The 15,054-nt window shown below is 38.7% G+C and overlaps 2 protein-coding genes across 5 annotated transcripts in view; both read right to left on the bottom strand.

Annotated features, from left to right (window-relative positions):
• Positions 1 to 7,511, bottom strand: part of TIMMDC1 (translocase of inner mitochondrial membrane domain containing 1) — a 45,400-nt gene extending 37,889 nt beyond the window's left edge. The window contains exons 1-2 of the mRNA XM_037836059.1: positions 7,084 to 7,511; positions 4,660 to 4,825 (exon numbers count right to left, since the gene is read on the bottom strand). Coding sequence (XP_037691987.1) covers positions 4,660 to 4,825; positions 7,084 to 7,277 — 360 coding nt within the window. The 5' untranslated portion in view covers positions 7,278 to 7,511. The remainder of the gene's footprint in view (positions 1 to 4,659; positions 4,826 to 7,083) is intronic.
• Positions 7,512 to 11,103: 3,592 nt separating this feature from the next.
• The window catches only part of POGLUT1 (protein O-glucosyltransferase 1), a 25,326-nt gene continuing 21,375 nt past the window's right edge, over positions 11,104 to 15,054 (bottom strand). For 3 of the 4 annotated variants that reach the window (XM_037836036.1, XM_037836047.1, XM_037836026.1), the window contains exons 9-11: positions 14,441 to 14,608; positions 13,662 to 13,718; positions 11,104 to 13,196 (exon numbers count right to left, since the gene is read on the bottom strand). In XM_037836036.1, coding sequence (XP_037691964.1) covers positions 13,040 to 13,196; positions 13,662 to 13,718; positions 14,441 to 14,608 — 382 coding nt within the window. In that variant the 3' untranslated portion in view covers positions 11,104 to 13,039. Of the gene's footprint in view, positions 13,197 to 13,661; positions 13,719 to 14,430; positions 14,609 to 15,054 lie in introns of all 4 variants that reach the window. The other variant, XR_005216944.1, reaches the window with a different exon arrangement.

Here is a 15,054-nt window from a genome sequence, read left to right as displayed (position 1 = left end):
AAAACAGAAAATTACAAGTGCTGGAGAGGATGTAGAAAAAGAGGCACAATTATTCACTATTGGTGGGAATGTAGAATGGTGCAGCCACTCTGGAAGGCAGTGTGGTGGTTCCTCAGAAAGCTAAGTATAGAACTGCCATATGATCCAGAAATTCCATTACTAGATATATACTGTACTCAGGGGAACTGAAAGCTCAGACATAAACGGACATTTGTAAACTGATGTTTACAGTGGCATTATTCACAACTGCCAAGAGATGGAAATAGCCCAAATGTCCATTAACAGACAAGTGGATAAACAAACTGTGGTATATACACATGATGGAATATTATGCAGTTGTAAGACAGAACAAAGTCATGGAACATATAAGAATGTAGAGGAACTATGAGGACGTTATGTTGAGCGAAGTTAGCCAGAAACAAAAGGGCAGAACTGTATGGTCTCACTAATATGACCTAACGTTAATGAGCAAACTTTGAGAGTTAAAACTGAGAACACAGGCTACCAGGAGACACAGGGTAGAGATTGGGCATTTGAAACTGAAGGAGTATACAATATTTAACAGGATTGATTGTATAGATCCAGAAATGGATAGCACAATACTGTGTAATGGTAGTACAATATTGTAAGTATACTGAAGAAAGATGCCTGTGAGTAAAGCTGAAAGAGGAAAGCTAGGGGCATGTATAACATCAGAAGGAAAGACAGACAATAAAGACTGGGACTGTATAACTTAGTGAAACCTAGAATGGTCAATGATGGTGACCAAATGTACAAATAAAAAAATGTTTTTACATGTGGAAGAACAAATGAATGCCAACCTTGCAAGGTGTTAAAAAAGGGATGGTACTGGGGAAAAAATATAATCAATGGAAACCAGAATCTATAGTTAATAGTAACATTGTAATATGCTTCCATTAAATAGAACAAATGCAATATACCAAAGCTAAATGTCTATAAGAAGGGGATATGAGGGAGGGGTATGGGACCCTTGGTAGTTGTGGGGTTGTCTAACCTGATTGTATTTTATTTTAGTTTTTCTTTTATCTTTTTTATTCTTTTTTAAAAAATTTTTGAGTAATAAATACGTTCAAGTGCTGATTGTGGTGATGAATGCATAATTATATGATGATACTGTGAACAATTGACTGTAAACTGTGAATGACCACATGGTATGTGAATATATCTCTATAAGATTGCAGAAGGGAAAAAAACAGAGGGATACAAGCGCTGGAGAAAACATGGAGAGAGGGATGTACCTACTCACTGTTGGTGGGGAAGTAGAATGGTGCAGCCCATCTGGAGGACAGTGTGGTGGTTCCACAAGAAGCTAAGTATGTGGGTGCCGTAAGGTCCTGCAACCTCATTATTGGATATATACTTAGAACTGAGAGCAGGGACACGAATGGACATTTGCACACTGGTGTTTCTGGCAGCAGTATTCACAATTTGCAACTGAGCAGCTGCAAGAAGGAATGAAGTTGTGAGACATGCAACTTCATGAATGGATCTTGAGGACAGCATTTTGAGTGGAATACGCCAAAAACAAAAAGACAAACATTATAATGCCTCACTAATATGGACTAACAATAATGTGTAAATTTTGAGAATTGAATCTTAGAGCACAGGTTATCAGGGGAATGCTTATTGTAAAGGTCCCTAGACTTTAAGCTTACAGTAGTCACATCTATTCATGAGTTGTAATGGTTATCTCTAAATTGTGAGACGCTGAGCTCTTTGTGTATAACCTGGTTGTTCCCTGGAACTTTGGGTATCTTTTGACACCTGAGACTCAGAGCTAGAGTTCTGCAGCTATAAATGTCAGTATTAGCACATACAGCAACTGTTAAAAAAACCTGAAAAAGAGATCAGACTTCAATTAAAGATATGAATGAAACTGATCCGGTTAGGACTAAGGCGAATCAGGCCAAAGGGTAAAGGACAATATTGACTGTGTTTTAAAACTTCAACTTTTGTGTGAGACCAAGGGAAGAGATGTTTATTTGGTACAGGATCTATGTTTTCTGTAGCACACTAAATAATTTAACTTGTATGGTCAGTTTATTCAAACACCATAATTACACAGAACTTTGAATAGGAAGTGAGATTTGGTAGGTTAGTACAGGTTAGTGTGAAATCCCAATACATCCCAAAGTAATTTGGGCAGAGAATAAAAAGGTATTTGCAGGGCCCCCTTGAGGAACTGGGGAAAAAATGGGAAAATTAAACTTCCCCACCTGGGGAATTACTGATATTCTCACAAGCACTGAAGACCACTAATTTATAGGCCGAGCCCTCAATCTTGGGGCTTGCCCTTATGAAGCTTGTTACTGCAAACGAGAGACTAAGCCTATTAATAATTGTGCCTAAGAGTCATCTGAAAGAACCTCTTTTGTTGGTAATATGTGGCCCCTCTCTGTAAGCCTACTTGGCAGGTGAACTCACTGCTCTCCCCCGTCACATGACTCCCAGGAGTGTAAATCTCCCTGGAAACAAAGGACGTGATTCCAGGGGATGAGCCTAAACCCAGTACTAAGGGACAGAGAAAGTCTTCTTGACCAAAAGGGGGAAGCAAAATGAAACAAAATAAAGTTTCAGTGGCTGAGATTTTTCAAATGGAGTCGAGAGGTCACTCTGCATGGTATTATTATGTTTATATAGAGATCCCTTAGTAGTTTTTAGTGTGTTGGAATAACTAGAAGGAAATACCTGAAACTGTCAAATGCAACCCAGTAAACTTGAATCTTGAAGACGACTGTATAACTATGTAGCTTATATGGTGTGACTGTGTGATTGTGAAAACCTTGTGGTCTCACTTTATCCAGTGTATGGACAGATTAATAGAAAAATGGGGACAAAAACTAAATGAAAAATAGGGTGGGATGGGGAGTTGGGATGTTTTAGGCATTCTCTTTTACTTTTTTTTCTTATTTTTAGTTTTTTTGGAGTAATGAAAATGTTCAAAAATTGACTGTGGTGATGAATGCACAACTATATGATGGTACTGTGAACAACTGATTGTACACTGTGGATGACTGTATGGTATGTGACTATATCTCAATAAAATTGAATTAAAAAAAAAAGGAAATAAAATTAGCTTGAAGGGTCTCCAACTGTCCAAATCTAGGCCAATTAGGGCATCAAAGTAAATAATGATATTGATGGATTATAAAACTATAGAATAAGAATCCATGAGTCCATACTGATACAAATAATAAATCAACAGGGGAGAAGATAAAGCTCTTCCTTATAGCAAAATACTAACCATTAAATGTAGCGTACATGACTGAATTAGAAATGACCGTTTGGCAATCACCGCAGGATAACTGTTTGAGGCAAGAATCATCATTGAATGCTAAAACTATAGGATCAAAATTTGGTGAAAAACAGGATATTTATATAGTTCTGAAAGTGTCATCCCATAAGCTACATAATTAATAACAAAGGGAAAAAAATAGTAACTTTACAGTGGATAAACCTGGCAAAGAATATTTTAACCAAGTGGTTAAATTAACAGCACCGATAAAGGAGCAAATATATACTGTCTGCTTCCTGCTACAATGTACTGAGAAAGATTCAACACAATTCTATGATATTCCTGCCAAAAAGCATAATCTGAAACTAATCATGAGAAAACATCAATCCAAACTAGACATTCTACAAAATAAATGGCCCATTCTCTTAAAAAATGTCAAGTTCACGAAAAACAAAGACAGAGGGTAACAGATTCTAAGAAAATGTGACGGCCAAATGTGATGTGTTTGAAAAATATTTTTTACTAGACCTGAAAAAGAAAAAAACCATTTTCATGCTTTTTTTTCTTTTTTATAAATGATATTTGTGGGACAAGCAAAATTTGCAAAGGACTATAGATAAGAGAATAGCACCCGATCAGTGTTAATTTCCTGATTTTGATAAATACATTGTAGTTATTGAAGAGAATGTCCTTGTTTTTAGGAAATATACACAAAAGTATTGCATCATGTGGGTAACTTACTCTCAAGTAGTTCATAAAAAATAATATGTATTATACAGAGAGAATGATAAAACAAATGTCATAGGTAAAAATGTTAACATTTAGAGACTGGGTGAAAGAAATACAGGAATTCATTGTACTATTTTTTGGAAGTTTTCTGTAAATTTGACATAATTTCAAAATAAAAAGTTAAAAAATACCTGAGCTTTAATTCCCTCACCAGACTGCAGAGTTGATGTGCAGCTCTACTGAGACATCAAAGGAATTAACACTGTGTAAATTATAAAGCCCAGTATAAATGTTATTTGTCTTAGCGTGAGCTATGGAAGCTTTGTGAATGAGGTAAATATGCTACAGCTGAGCCTTGAGGATTTAGAAATATCAAGTCAATTTCAAGTCTTTTCATTTAATTGCTGAGGAACATAGTGTAATAGGGTACAGCACTTCATGAAAGTTGGTCCAGGGCAAAGTTTTCACCATGCCAACTTCTGAAACGATTAGGCAAGTGGTCTGACAAACCATGTGTATGCATTTCAGCATTAGCATTCCACTATTATTAAGTTTGGACTTTGTTTCTTTCCTCTGACATCCTAGGCCCTAAACCCTGATTTAACTAAATGATTAAGCGTAAATAACTGCCAAAATGGTGTGTCCCAAAATAATATTAGACCACCAATACATACCACAGCATCAAACTGGTTATGATAAATTTCTGCTTGGCTCTGCTCAATGTAGCGTTGTTTAGCATGAACAAAAGCAGGTATTCCGCCATATGCCCAGCCAATGATTCCTGCTGAAAGTGCTGCCCTATAAATATTCTTAAGTTCCTCTGAAGATCCTTGCCGTTCACTAAAAAATCAAAAAAATATATATTGTTTGGAATTAGCTTACAGATATTGCTCTCCAAATGACACTATGGTCAGTATTATTCCAAATGCTAACACTACCACATAGAAACCTTTTTCATTATATGCAGAACTTGTTAAAGCCTTTGATAAATTAAACAGTGCAGTTATGTTAAAAGTAGCTCAAATCTCAGACAAAACTAATCTTTGCTGAGATATCAGGATAGTAGTTATTCTTGAGACTGTAGCAACCAGAAGGTACACAAGGGAGCTTCTGGGATGCTGGTTAGACAAGTATATTCATTTTGTGAAAATTCATTGGTCACTATATTTAAGTGTGTTTTTCTAAATACTTATTATACTCCAATAAAACAAATTTTTTTTTTAAGTTGCTTTCCTTCAATGACTCTTACATCTATCTGGAAACAGGAAGAATTTGAGTTGGACATCAAGACCATCATTTCTCTTTATTAACTCCAAGCTAACTTTTGGAAATTAAACAAACTCATGGGATTTTTCGACAATGCATGCAACAATGAAAACCTGGAATTAAAAAGAAAAACAACCCTATCTTTCTAAATGCTTTATTCAACTTTTATGACAAGTTGAGTTAGACCTGTACTATAAAAAGCCTATAATAAGAATCTCACCATGCAGTGGGCAGCATGGACCAATCTAAAAATAGTAAGGAAAAACTACTGTTTAAAAATGTATTTTTCAATCTATTTTTCTCAAATGGATAAAAAACTAGAACTGTGAATAGTGTTTCCAAGATATCCTCTTGAAACTGCTCTAACAATAGCTAAATTTGTAAGTATTAAGTTACTATAAATATGGCCCTCCTGTGTAAATAAATGTTTTTATTTACATTACTAATTTACTTTCTTCAGAGACTGTACAACACTTATCTAATTCTGTCAATAACCACATTTCTGAAATCAGAATCAGTGAGTCTTTATAGTTCCAGCTTCTACAAGATAAATTTAAATAAAATCTCAGAACTCAGAAGAGAGAAAATGTAAACGAGCTTAAGATTTAGTAAGTCAGGACATGTATATGCTTTGCTTTTTTCCATCCTCTGAATGATTCCATGATCTAGGTGAAATTAGTCCAAACAGTTAACAAATGGTGAAGAAAGAAAAGGCAGCACAATGGGGCACAAAATCTGTACTATAAAAATGGCAATGAAGTTGTGGTCCTGGTTCTGTCATTTACCGCTAAGTGACCTGCAGCCAGATCACAATCTCGCTGTATCTTGGTTTTCTGATCCCTGTCATGGAGGGGAGCATTAAAGTTATACTAGATTATCTTTCAAATTTCTTTCAGCTCCAACATTCTGTGGCTCAAAAGACAATCAAAATAATCCTCTTCTGTTATGTACTACATAGGATCTATACCAATTATCTCAAAACAATTATTGGCAGGATCAGTAAGAAAGGCTACCTCATTATCTTTCAAATAAAGATGATGAAACCTAAATAAAATTTCCCTAGCTCTTCTGCCCTCAACTATCTCAGGAACATAATAAAGCTTCAATTTCAAGTCTTTTCATTTAATTGCTGAGGAACATAATGTAATAGGGTAAAGTACTTCATGAAAGCTGGTCCAGGGCAAAGTTTTCACCACTAAGTGAAGGAGGAAGGGATGGAGAAAGAGAAGGAGGGAGGGAATACCCTGAGTTTTTCATTAGATAAAATTAATTCAGTTTAAAGGATTATCTTTTATTCTGAAATAATATCCTTCCTCTTTTTTAATCCAGCTAATACCATTGCTTTTATAAAATGAGACAATAATTGCTACTAATTTTAATTCCTTATTTGGCAAAACAAAAATTGAACAACACTTTGTGTCTCCTCCCCACACCCCGTTATTTTTTGGGGGGAAGAGAGAAATTACTAGTCATGAAATACCGAAATTTGGTATCAACCGAAATACGAAAAAGAATACTGGAGTGGGAATCTGCTGGTGTGGGTTCCAGAGCCAACTCTACCATTAACAAGCTTGGCCCGATTTTTCAGATCTGTAAAATGATGGACTTATACTAAGACTATATTCCCTAAATATTCCCAAGAGCTCTATCAATGAGTCTGACCCTAACCATTTGAAAACTGGCAATGTCAGGGTACAAGCTTAGGACACAAATATTAGTACCCCAAATCCCAATTAAAATTAACCACAACACCCTGGGTTCTCGGCCCAGGACGACCCAGGCTGCAAGACACCCCCTTCGCAGCCCCTCCCCACAAAACAGAGGCATTTTACTCTTTGACAAACAGCTCCCGGAGGCGATCCCATCCGGATTCCGAGAAATGGGGTTCTGGGACGTAGGAAGGCAGCTTCTGCCCCTCTGCAGGGTCCTCCAAATCGGCGGCCACAGCTGCGGCAGCAAAGACCCGGGGAAAAGGACCCAGTGCCCTGAGGAGGAAGTTTCCGGGGGCCGGAGGCGGCACCTCCATGACCCTCTCAAGTCCTGCGGACAAACAGGCTCACGGACGCTCAGGATCCCAAGGTCGCCCAGAGGCGCCTAGGAAGGGAGGGGAACAAATGAACAAAGACGTGAGTACCCGTGCACTACACCCTAACCCTACACCGGGCCAAATCCGCGGCCACAGTGCACACTATCCTCATAGCCGGCTTCACTTCGGTAGCACTTGGTAACGCAAGACAGGAAGTCCCTCCCCCACCACAGCAAAGCGAGGGGGCGCGGAGAGCGAAGGCCGCTGAGAAACACTTCCGGTGCACTGCTGCCTTGCCAGGCCCACCACCCGGAAGTGGGTTTTTAGAGCAGCGATTCCCACCACCGTCCGCCCCCGCCTTTCCGGGTCTTGCGGGACTGAGGCAAACGGGATCAGGGTGAGGTTCTGGTTGGCCCGTCATGGTCATGGGGTGAAGAAATTTGGCATATTTAAAGCTCCAGAAATTCTATATAGATAGAGAAAGTGCATTGTTCAGTGCAAGTGGCGTAGGAAAGAAGAGAAGGCAATTCGTGCAAATACAAGCCCAACCCACCCTGACAAGGCACGAGAAGTCTTCCGGGTGGGCGGGGTCGGTTCTTACCTGGTCCTCTGTTTCCGGAAAGCATAGAGCCACTGAAGGTAGGTCACGGTGCCAGTTAACACTGAGATTTCCAGAATACCTCCTTTTGAACAATCAGCTTTTGGCAGTGGATTTCACTCCCGTCGGTTCGTATGCTTATTGCTTCTAAGAAGGCTTTCTGGAATTTCTGCCAGGTGTGTGTTTGATAGTCCAGTGATAATTTCCCATCACTAGTCTGTACTAACATGTTTTGAGGTATAGTTTTTATTAAAGTGCATGCATTTAAAGTTTTCTCAAACTAGCTTGTATAATATTTAATCCTAGCAGACCACCAAGCATATTACCTACTCTCCTTGCCAACCTCTTCCTCCCCCTTATTCTTTTCCAGATATAACTCAAGTAAGTGTCAGAGTGGGTAAATTGCTACATTCCTTAGTGGGATACAGTAAATAGTATTCCGGAATTTGATAACTGGAAATTCTGTAGATGAGGCCGAGAGAAGTGACTGACTTAGAGTCACATGACTGAATTAGTGAGAGCTACGAAGATTTCTCTGATGTCTGGGAGACAGGATTAGAGTCAGCACCCATCACAGCAGTTATTGCACTGCATCATGATTTTCTAGTTGTTGATCTGTCTCAGTAGACCACCTTTGAGGACAGAGCCTAAGTTAATTAATTCCTGTATCTCCAGGAACTAGCACAAAGGTGTTTGGTAAATATTTGAGGAATTCAGATCCCCTGATTCCTGGCTCTGGCTCCAGGATGCTGTTTATCCTATGTTAGGAAGAGGTGAACACCTGGATAAGGTCCCAAGGTCTGAAAGTCCAAGCAAATTGTGGTGCACAGCCTACATGTAGAAAGAACTAAATGATTAAGATGACCTCAGAATCATTCTGGGATAAGGGAGGGAACTAAAGAAATAATTTATAAATAACTCAAATGTCCCCCAAATTCACTATCCAGTAGATAGGAAATGAGGTCATATTTGCAGGCAAATTCCAACAATGTCATAGTTGCCGTCTCCTTTGGGAACTTGAGCCTCACTTGCAAGGTTTCCTTTGCCATATGGTACCTCACTATGTTACCTGTGTTCCATCTCAGCTCTCTCCAACTGTCATTTACTTCCCTGTCACTCTTGTACATTTCCTGCTTCTCCAAGCCCCCAGGGCTTACCTTCTACCACTAGGGAAATCCTCTTCCTTTTCCATGGTCTGTTATTTCTGAAGGTCCTCACAGCAAAATAGTTTATGCTAAAAGATGTTATAGGGTTTAGATGGGCCACTCTACATGTCACATACAGCTCTCTCTTTCTCCAGGGTGTGTAGTTGCCACCAACCAAAGTAACTACATCAGGGAAGGATTTCAGTACAGACACCAATCTGTGCCTGGAACCACCATTGTCTTTCTACCCTCGGCCCTGAATCCTGCTAATAGAACCCAACAACTTCTTTCCCCAAAGTGAATTTTCTCCCAGGGGCCAGCAGGCTTCCTTTCCTTGCCAGGCTCACCAGGTATAGTCCTTGCTACATATATTACACTTTATTACAGTATTTATGACATAAACTGTTTTCACAGGTAGACCAAAATTTGAGAACTCTAAGGACCATTTCATTTACCAATCCTTGAAAGATAACTGAGTTTTTACCTCCATTAAGTTTCCCATCTGCCCCAGCTGGAAATTTCTCCAAATCCGTATTGTCTTTGTAAATAATTGGCACTCATACTTTCTTAATCACTTTCAGTCTGTGATGCCTCTCATATTGTTGAGAGTCCCTTGACTTTAGGAAATATGTTGTAAACGAACCATATTGTAAACTTATTTTCCACTATTTGTGCACAGATGCTCAAGAAGTATTTGATAAATATTAAATGAATAATTTGTCATTGTAATCCTCTGCCCTAATCCCAACACCATACCTCTGAAAGCAATATGATTAGAGAAAGTGAAGACATCTTTGGATGCCCGGGAAGATAGGTTTTTATGTATCTGTGTTCTCATTTGTAGTCACTCTAGGGATGGAGGATAGGGAACTGACACAAATGAGCCCACTAGATTTTTTTCTCTTGCAAATTTTGGACTGACAGAGCCTGGAAGTCTCTGAACTACAGCACAGCAGCACTCTAGACAATCAGTACTCTTGCTGAGGTTCCTGGAGTTGCCCTGGTTTTTACCCTTCCAACAGTTATGTGACTTGTGTAAATACTATGAGATGCCCCCATATGCTTCTAATAAGTTCTTTTGCTTAAACTAGCTGGAAGCAGTTTCTGTTCTTGGCAACGAGGAGAACCTAACCTAACAGAGTAGAATAAAGTGGACACTGTCAACATTGTTCAGATGACTCCTCCAAAAGAAAGGAAAAATATTATTATCCAAGTATTCCACTTCATTCAAATAAACCAGATTATTTTCTTTCCTTAAAGAATAGTGTGCCTTTCAGCTCTTTAAGGAAGACAGGATAAGTCTGGGATCCATCTAGTATTAACAACAACAGCACATAGGAAAAAAACCCTTAAAAGCTATGGGGATAAAATTATTTTTGAAAACATACATATTGTGACACACTGTCCTCATACCATCTACACTGAGGTAATCAGATAAACTGGTATAAAATCTCAATAACATTTGCTCCATTTAAATACAAAGATGCTCTTATTGATTCGTCAAAGGGCAGGTGAGGATTTGCAATGATCCAATTCTTACAGTCTTGTCCAGTTCCCCCTGGAGCCAGTGGCTGGGCAATTTGTAAATAGGATCTAGTGAAGCCAACAATATCCATCCATCCATCCCACCCTTCCATCCACTAGATCCTTAGCATCCACTCTGTGTGAGGCACTGTGCTGGATATAGGAGAACTCAAAATGAGTAAGGTGGTGATGAACACACAACTATGTGATGATACTGTGAGCCACTGATTATATACTTTGTATGGACCATATGGTGTGTGAATATATCTCAATAAAATTGCATTAAAGGGAAAAAATGAGTAAGAAATTATTCCTATCCATGAAGCTCACAGAACAGTAGGGAAATAGTCAAATAACTACAGTGCAATGTGATATCATATAATACAGGCATAAGCAAAGTATTATGGTAGCCCCTAACTGCCTAGAGGAGTGAAAGAAAGGACTGAAAGAAGAGGTGAGGCTTGAGCTGGAAATTGAAGCCAAATGGGAAACACTCCCAGGGAAATGCAGCTTCCCCTCTAGTGTTAGGGTTCGCTAGGGAAACAGAATCAACAGGATATGTTATTACGAGATTTTTATAAGAATTGTCTAACACAACTGTGGGGATGGGCAAGTCCGTATTTCATAGGGCAAGCCACAAGCTGTGAACTCCAATGAAGGTTTTCGATGAATTCCCCAGGAGAAGCTGGCTGGCTGAAATAGACATGGAAATTCTTTCTTCTGATTGCTGAAATCATCACTTTTCCTTTTAAAGCCTTCAACTGACTGGATGAGACTTCTCTCATTGTTGAAAGCAATCTCCTCAGTTGATTGTAGATGTAATCAGCCATGGATGCAATCATCTTACTCATGATTTAAGTCCAGGAAATATCCTCACAGTAACAATCAGGCCAGTGCTTGGTTGACCAAACAACTGGACACCATAACCTGGTCAAATTGGCAGATGAGCTTAACCATCACAGCTCCTAATCCAAAGGACAGCTGATTTTGTTCTAATTTTAGTGAGAGGAAAATTGAAACATAGAGACAATGGTAACACTACAAGGGCCTCATAGTGACAAGGCACAACCTCAGTGCAACTCAGAAATCTAGACTGCCTATCTCTAGACTTAATAGCACCTAAGGACACAATCCCTTTGAGTTTTTAATACTCAGGAAAAAAAAATCCAACTTTAAGCATCTGCCTTATTCCAGGCAATGATCTTACCAAGATATCCAATTCCTCTAAGAAGTTCCAAAAAGAACCAAAATGAGAAAATCCTTGATTTTCTGTGACTGAACCTTACATTTACTAATTTTGAAACCAGTTAATGCTAAGTAGTTCTTAAGAGGCAAAGGAAACTCTATGGAAAATTTGAGCCTAAGGGACAAGGACAGTTCTAGGTCATTAAACTACGTAGTTTTACTCTAAAAGCTTTTCTTCATTTTTGACAATGTTATGGAGAGCATCCTAAGATTAAACTACTATCCAAATATCTTTTCTTATTTTAATGAAAAAGGAGACATTTCAAGATGGATCAGCATTAAAAGAAGTATCTTGAATATAAGTAAAGGCTGAAGTTGAATGCTCTGAACACCCTAACTTAATGCCATATTTGCATCTTGAGGACTCCCTGAGGTCCCCACAAGACACTGAGTGCATGGACAACTTCTGCGTAGGGCTACCAGTTTAAGAAGGAAAACTTATGGGGGTTTGGGGAAGGAGTGGGCAAAGGGTGATGAAGAGTTGCTATTTTATGCACAGTTAGTTCAAAGAGTAAGGACTTCTTCCTGAATTTATTAATAGGTGTTTTTGTTTTTTTTCTTCCCATTAGAAAATAAGAAGGGTGTGAAGGCACAAAAGGGAATGTGAAATCCAATTGCAATAATTAATCATGCAATTGGTCCCTTTCTAAAATGTGGCATTATAAAAACCTCCTGAGTACGCGTTTATGCTTTTACAAAAGAGAACTCCTACATCATTGCATGACACAGCTACCCCTTCCACAGATCTTTCAGGAAGTGATTCCTTAGTATTTTTCACAAACCCTATAGGGCTTCCTACATTAAAATGTAACAACAGAGATCAAGCCGAGAATTAAATGCAGAATTGCAGAGAGAAGTTCTGCTAGTTCCAAATGATGAATTTTCTGCTCCAAATAATGGGACAAAGGGCATCATCACATGGACACAGTCAGTTTCACAGTGATGAACATACACAGGTGGATGATCTGAGGCACAAGCTGTGATTGGTCCTAAGAAAATGAAAGAAGCAGGTTCAAAACCAACACGACTTCTGGTTCTTATTCGGCCAGAGTAGAGGTGCTTCATATCTGTATTGTACACATTTTGGATTTTTCTCAAGAGTTGCTCTGGGTGCAGCACGATAAGGAAAACCAGATATTTGGCTTGATACAAGGTATTCAAGGTATAGGTGCCTCACCCATGATAAGCTTCTCACCAGAGACATCTGAGATGCTGCTACCATAGAGAGGAATGTAGTCCCATAATGTCTGCTAGAGTTCTGTTTTCAAGATTTGGGGGATAATCTGATGATAGCCTTTCCTTTCTGTTACATTATAGGACAGGAATTTAGAGTATTCAGTCAACAGGTTCTCCCAGTAACAGGTGATGTCATCCATCTGCAAGTGGTTCATAATAAACTGGTTTCCCCTAGAGATAAGATTAATAAGGGCATTTGAAAACACAGCATTTAATAATAAGTAATAGCTTACATTTGAGTGCTTACCAGTGTCAAGCACTATTTAGAGTACTTTATATAAATTAATTAATTTGACCCTTACAACAAACCCTATTCCAGTCACATCCACACACATGCATTTAGCAACAGAACTTAACTTTTTTTCCCTTTAAAAAAGAACATAAATGGCCAATGATCAGGAAAACACTTGTGTAATTACCTCAAGGATTTCAGTCTACTTCTGTAAAGGATGGATTTGGGGGCACATGTGAATGTGTATGTATATGTTTTTCCCCCAGGACAGCTTTAATTCTGAATTATTTCTCTATAATGAGGATGAAATCCAGGCCTCACCATAGTTAGTAATTCAGGTAATTTTAAGGAAGACAAAATGGGAAGAAAAAGTAAAGTGGAAAAGGAAAAAGGACAGAACTTACCTGTCAGCAATTTCTTGGGCGATATCATCATTTGCTTTTACAAACTGCAATAGCTCCCTAAAATGGAAATAATTATTAGAGTCTGAAATATAAACCAAGCTCATTAATACTAAGTCAGAAAGACCAAAGACTGAGATCTCCAGTTAACCCCTAGATATGTGGATGGTGGATTATTTCCTTAAAGCAAATGATCAGGGTTTTCACAGAACCAAAACAACAAGAAGGCCCTCCACAGGCTAAAGGCAACCTGTTGTAGTTTTGGGTTATGTTCTAGAGAATATTGAAGTGTTTACTGATATGCATCAAAAATGACTGGTGAAAGGAAAAAAATTTTCTCTCTTCTCCAAATCCCTGTACTGGCCATAGAAGAGGGAACCCCTTGGGATGACATTTCTGGCCCCTCTCCATGCCTCTTCCTAGCACCTCCCATCATGGCAGAAAATTTGCCTCCATTTCACTATGGTCAATTCCCCTTCTATATCTAAAAGTCCTTTGGACAATATAACAAGATAAAATATTCCTATTTGATTCTTTGAGAGATTAGCACTTTCTCACTTCACAGTGTCTGAACATTATATTGAAACCAGCATTACAGCACTTTTCAAATTCAATCACAATTACAGTCTATTTGGATGAAAATGCAATACTATATGGGAACCTAATTTTTAAAAAAGCTTTAATGGAAAAAATGAGGACTAAATGACTTAAATGGCTGGGGACTTAGCAGCAGACTACAGGTGTCATTAGAAACTCTGCATGGAGTACATACAGATCCTTACTGGACGTTGGAGAGATCTGTTTTGACTGGGATATAGTGGACCCATGGCTTCAGTTGTGGATAGAAGAATTCTAGCCACTCTTCACCAACATGGAAAACAAGTGAACCACACAGGAAGAGGTGTTTGAACCGGAAACTTGCAGCTACACCCCGAAAATTAAACAGGTACCTAGGAAAGAAAGAACAAAGTATACTTGAACTATATGCCTGCTGCAACAAATACAACCATTTTTCTTATTCCCTTTTCCCCTTCTCTTTTAGGCTCCCTTCCATTCTCTCTTCATTTTCAACCTTTAAGAACACATTATTGTGTCCGTGTGGAGCTTCCACAAACACCACTGGGGGCCACAGGTATTCCTGGAAGGGAATGTTAGTGAGGGGAAAGGGGGGTATTTCCTCCAGGCAGAGATAGAGTCTTTAGATCACCTTTGGTAGAACTGGCATCTTAACAATAGTTTGTCTTCCAACCCATGAACATGGAAAGTCCTTCCATTTATTTAGGTCTTCTTTAACCTCTTTTAGCAGTTTTTGTAGTTTTCAGTGCACAAGTTCTTCACACCTATGGTTAAACTTATTCCCAGATACTTAATCCTTATAGTTGCTATTGTAAGTAGA

Source organism: Choloepus didactylus, chromosome 1 (assembly GCF_015220235.1).
Source record: "Choloepus didactylus isolate mChoDid1 chromosome 1, mChoDid1.pri, whole genome shotgun sequence".
NCBI lineage: Eukaryota > Metazoa > Chordata > Mammalia > Pilosa > Megalonychidae > Choloepus > Choloepus didactylus.
Note: the sequence above shows the minus strand (reverse complement) of the source record. Positions and strands in the feature narration are given on the sequence as shown.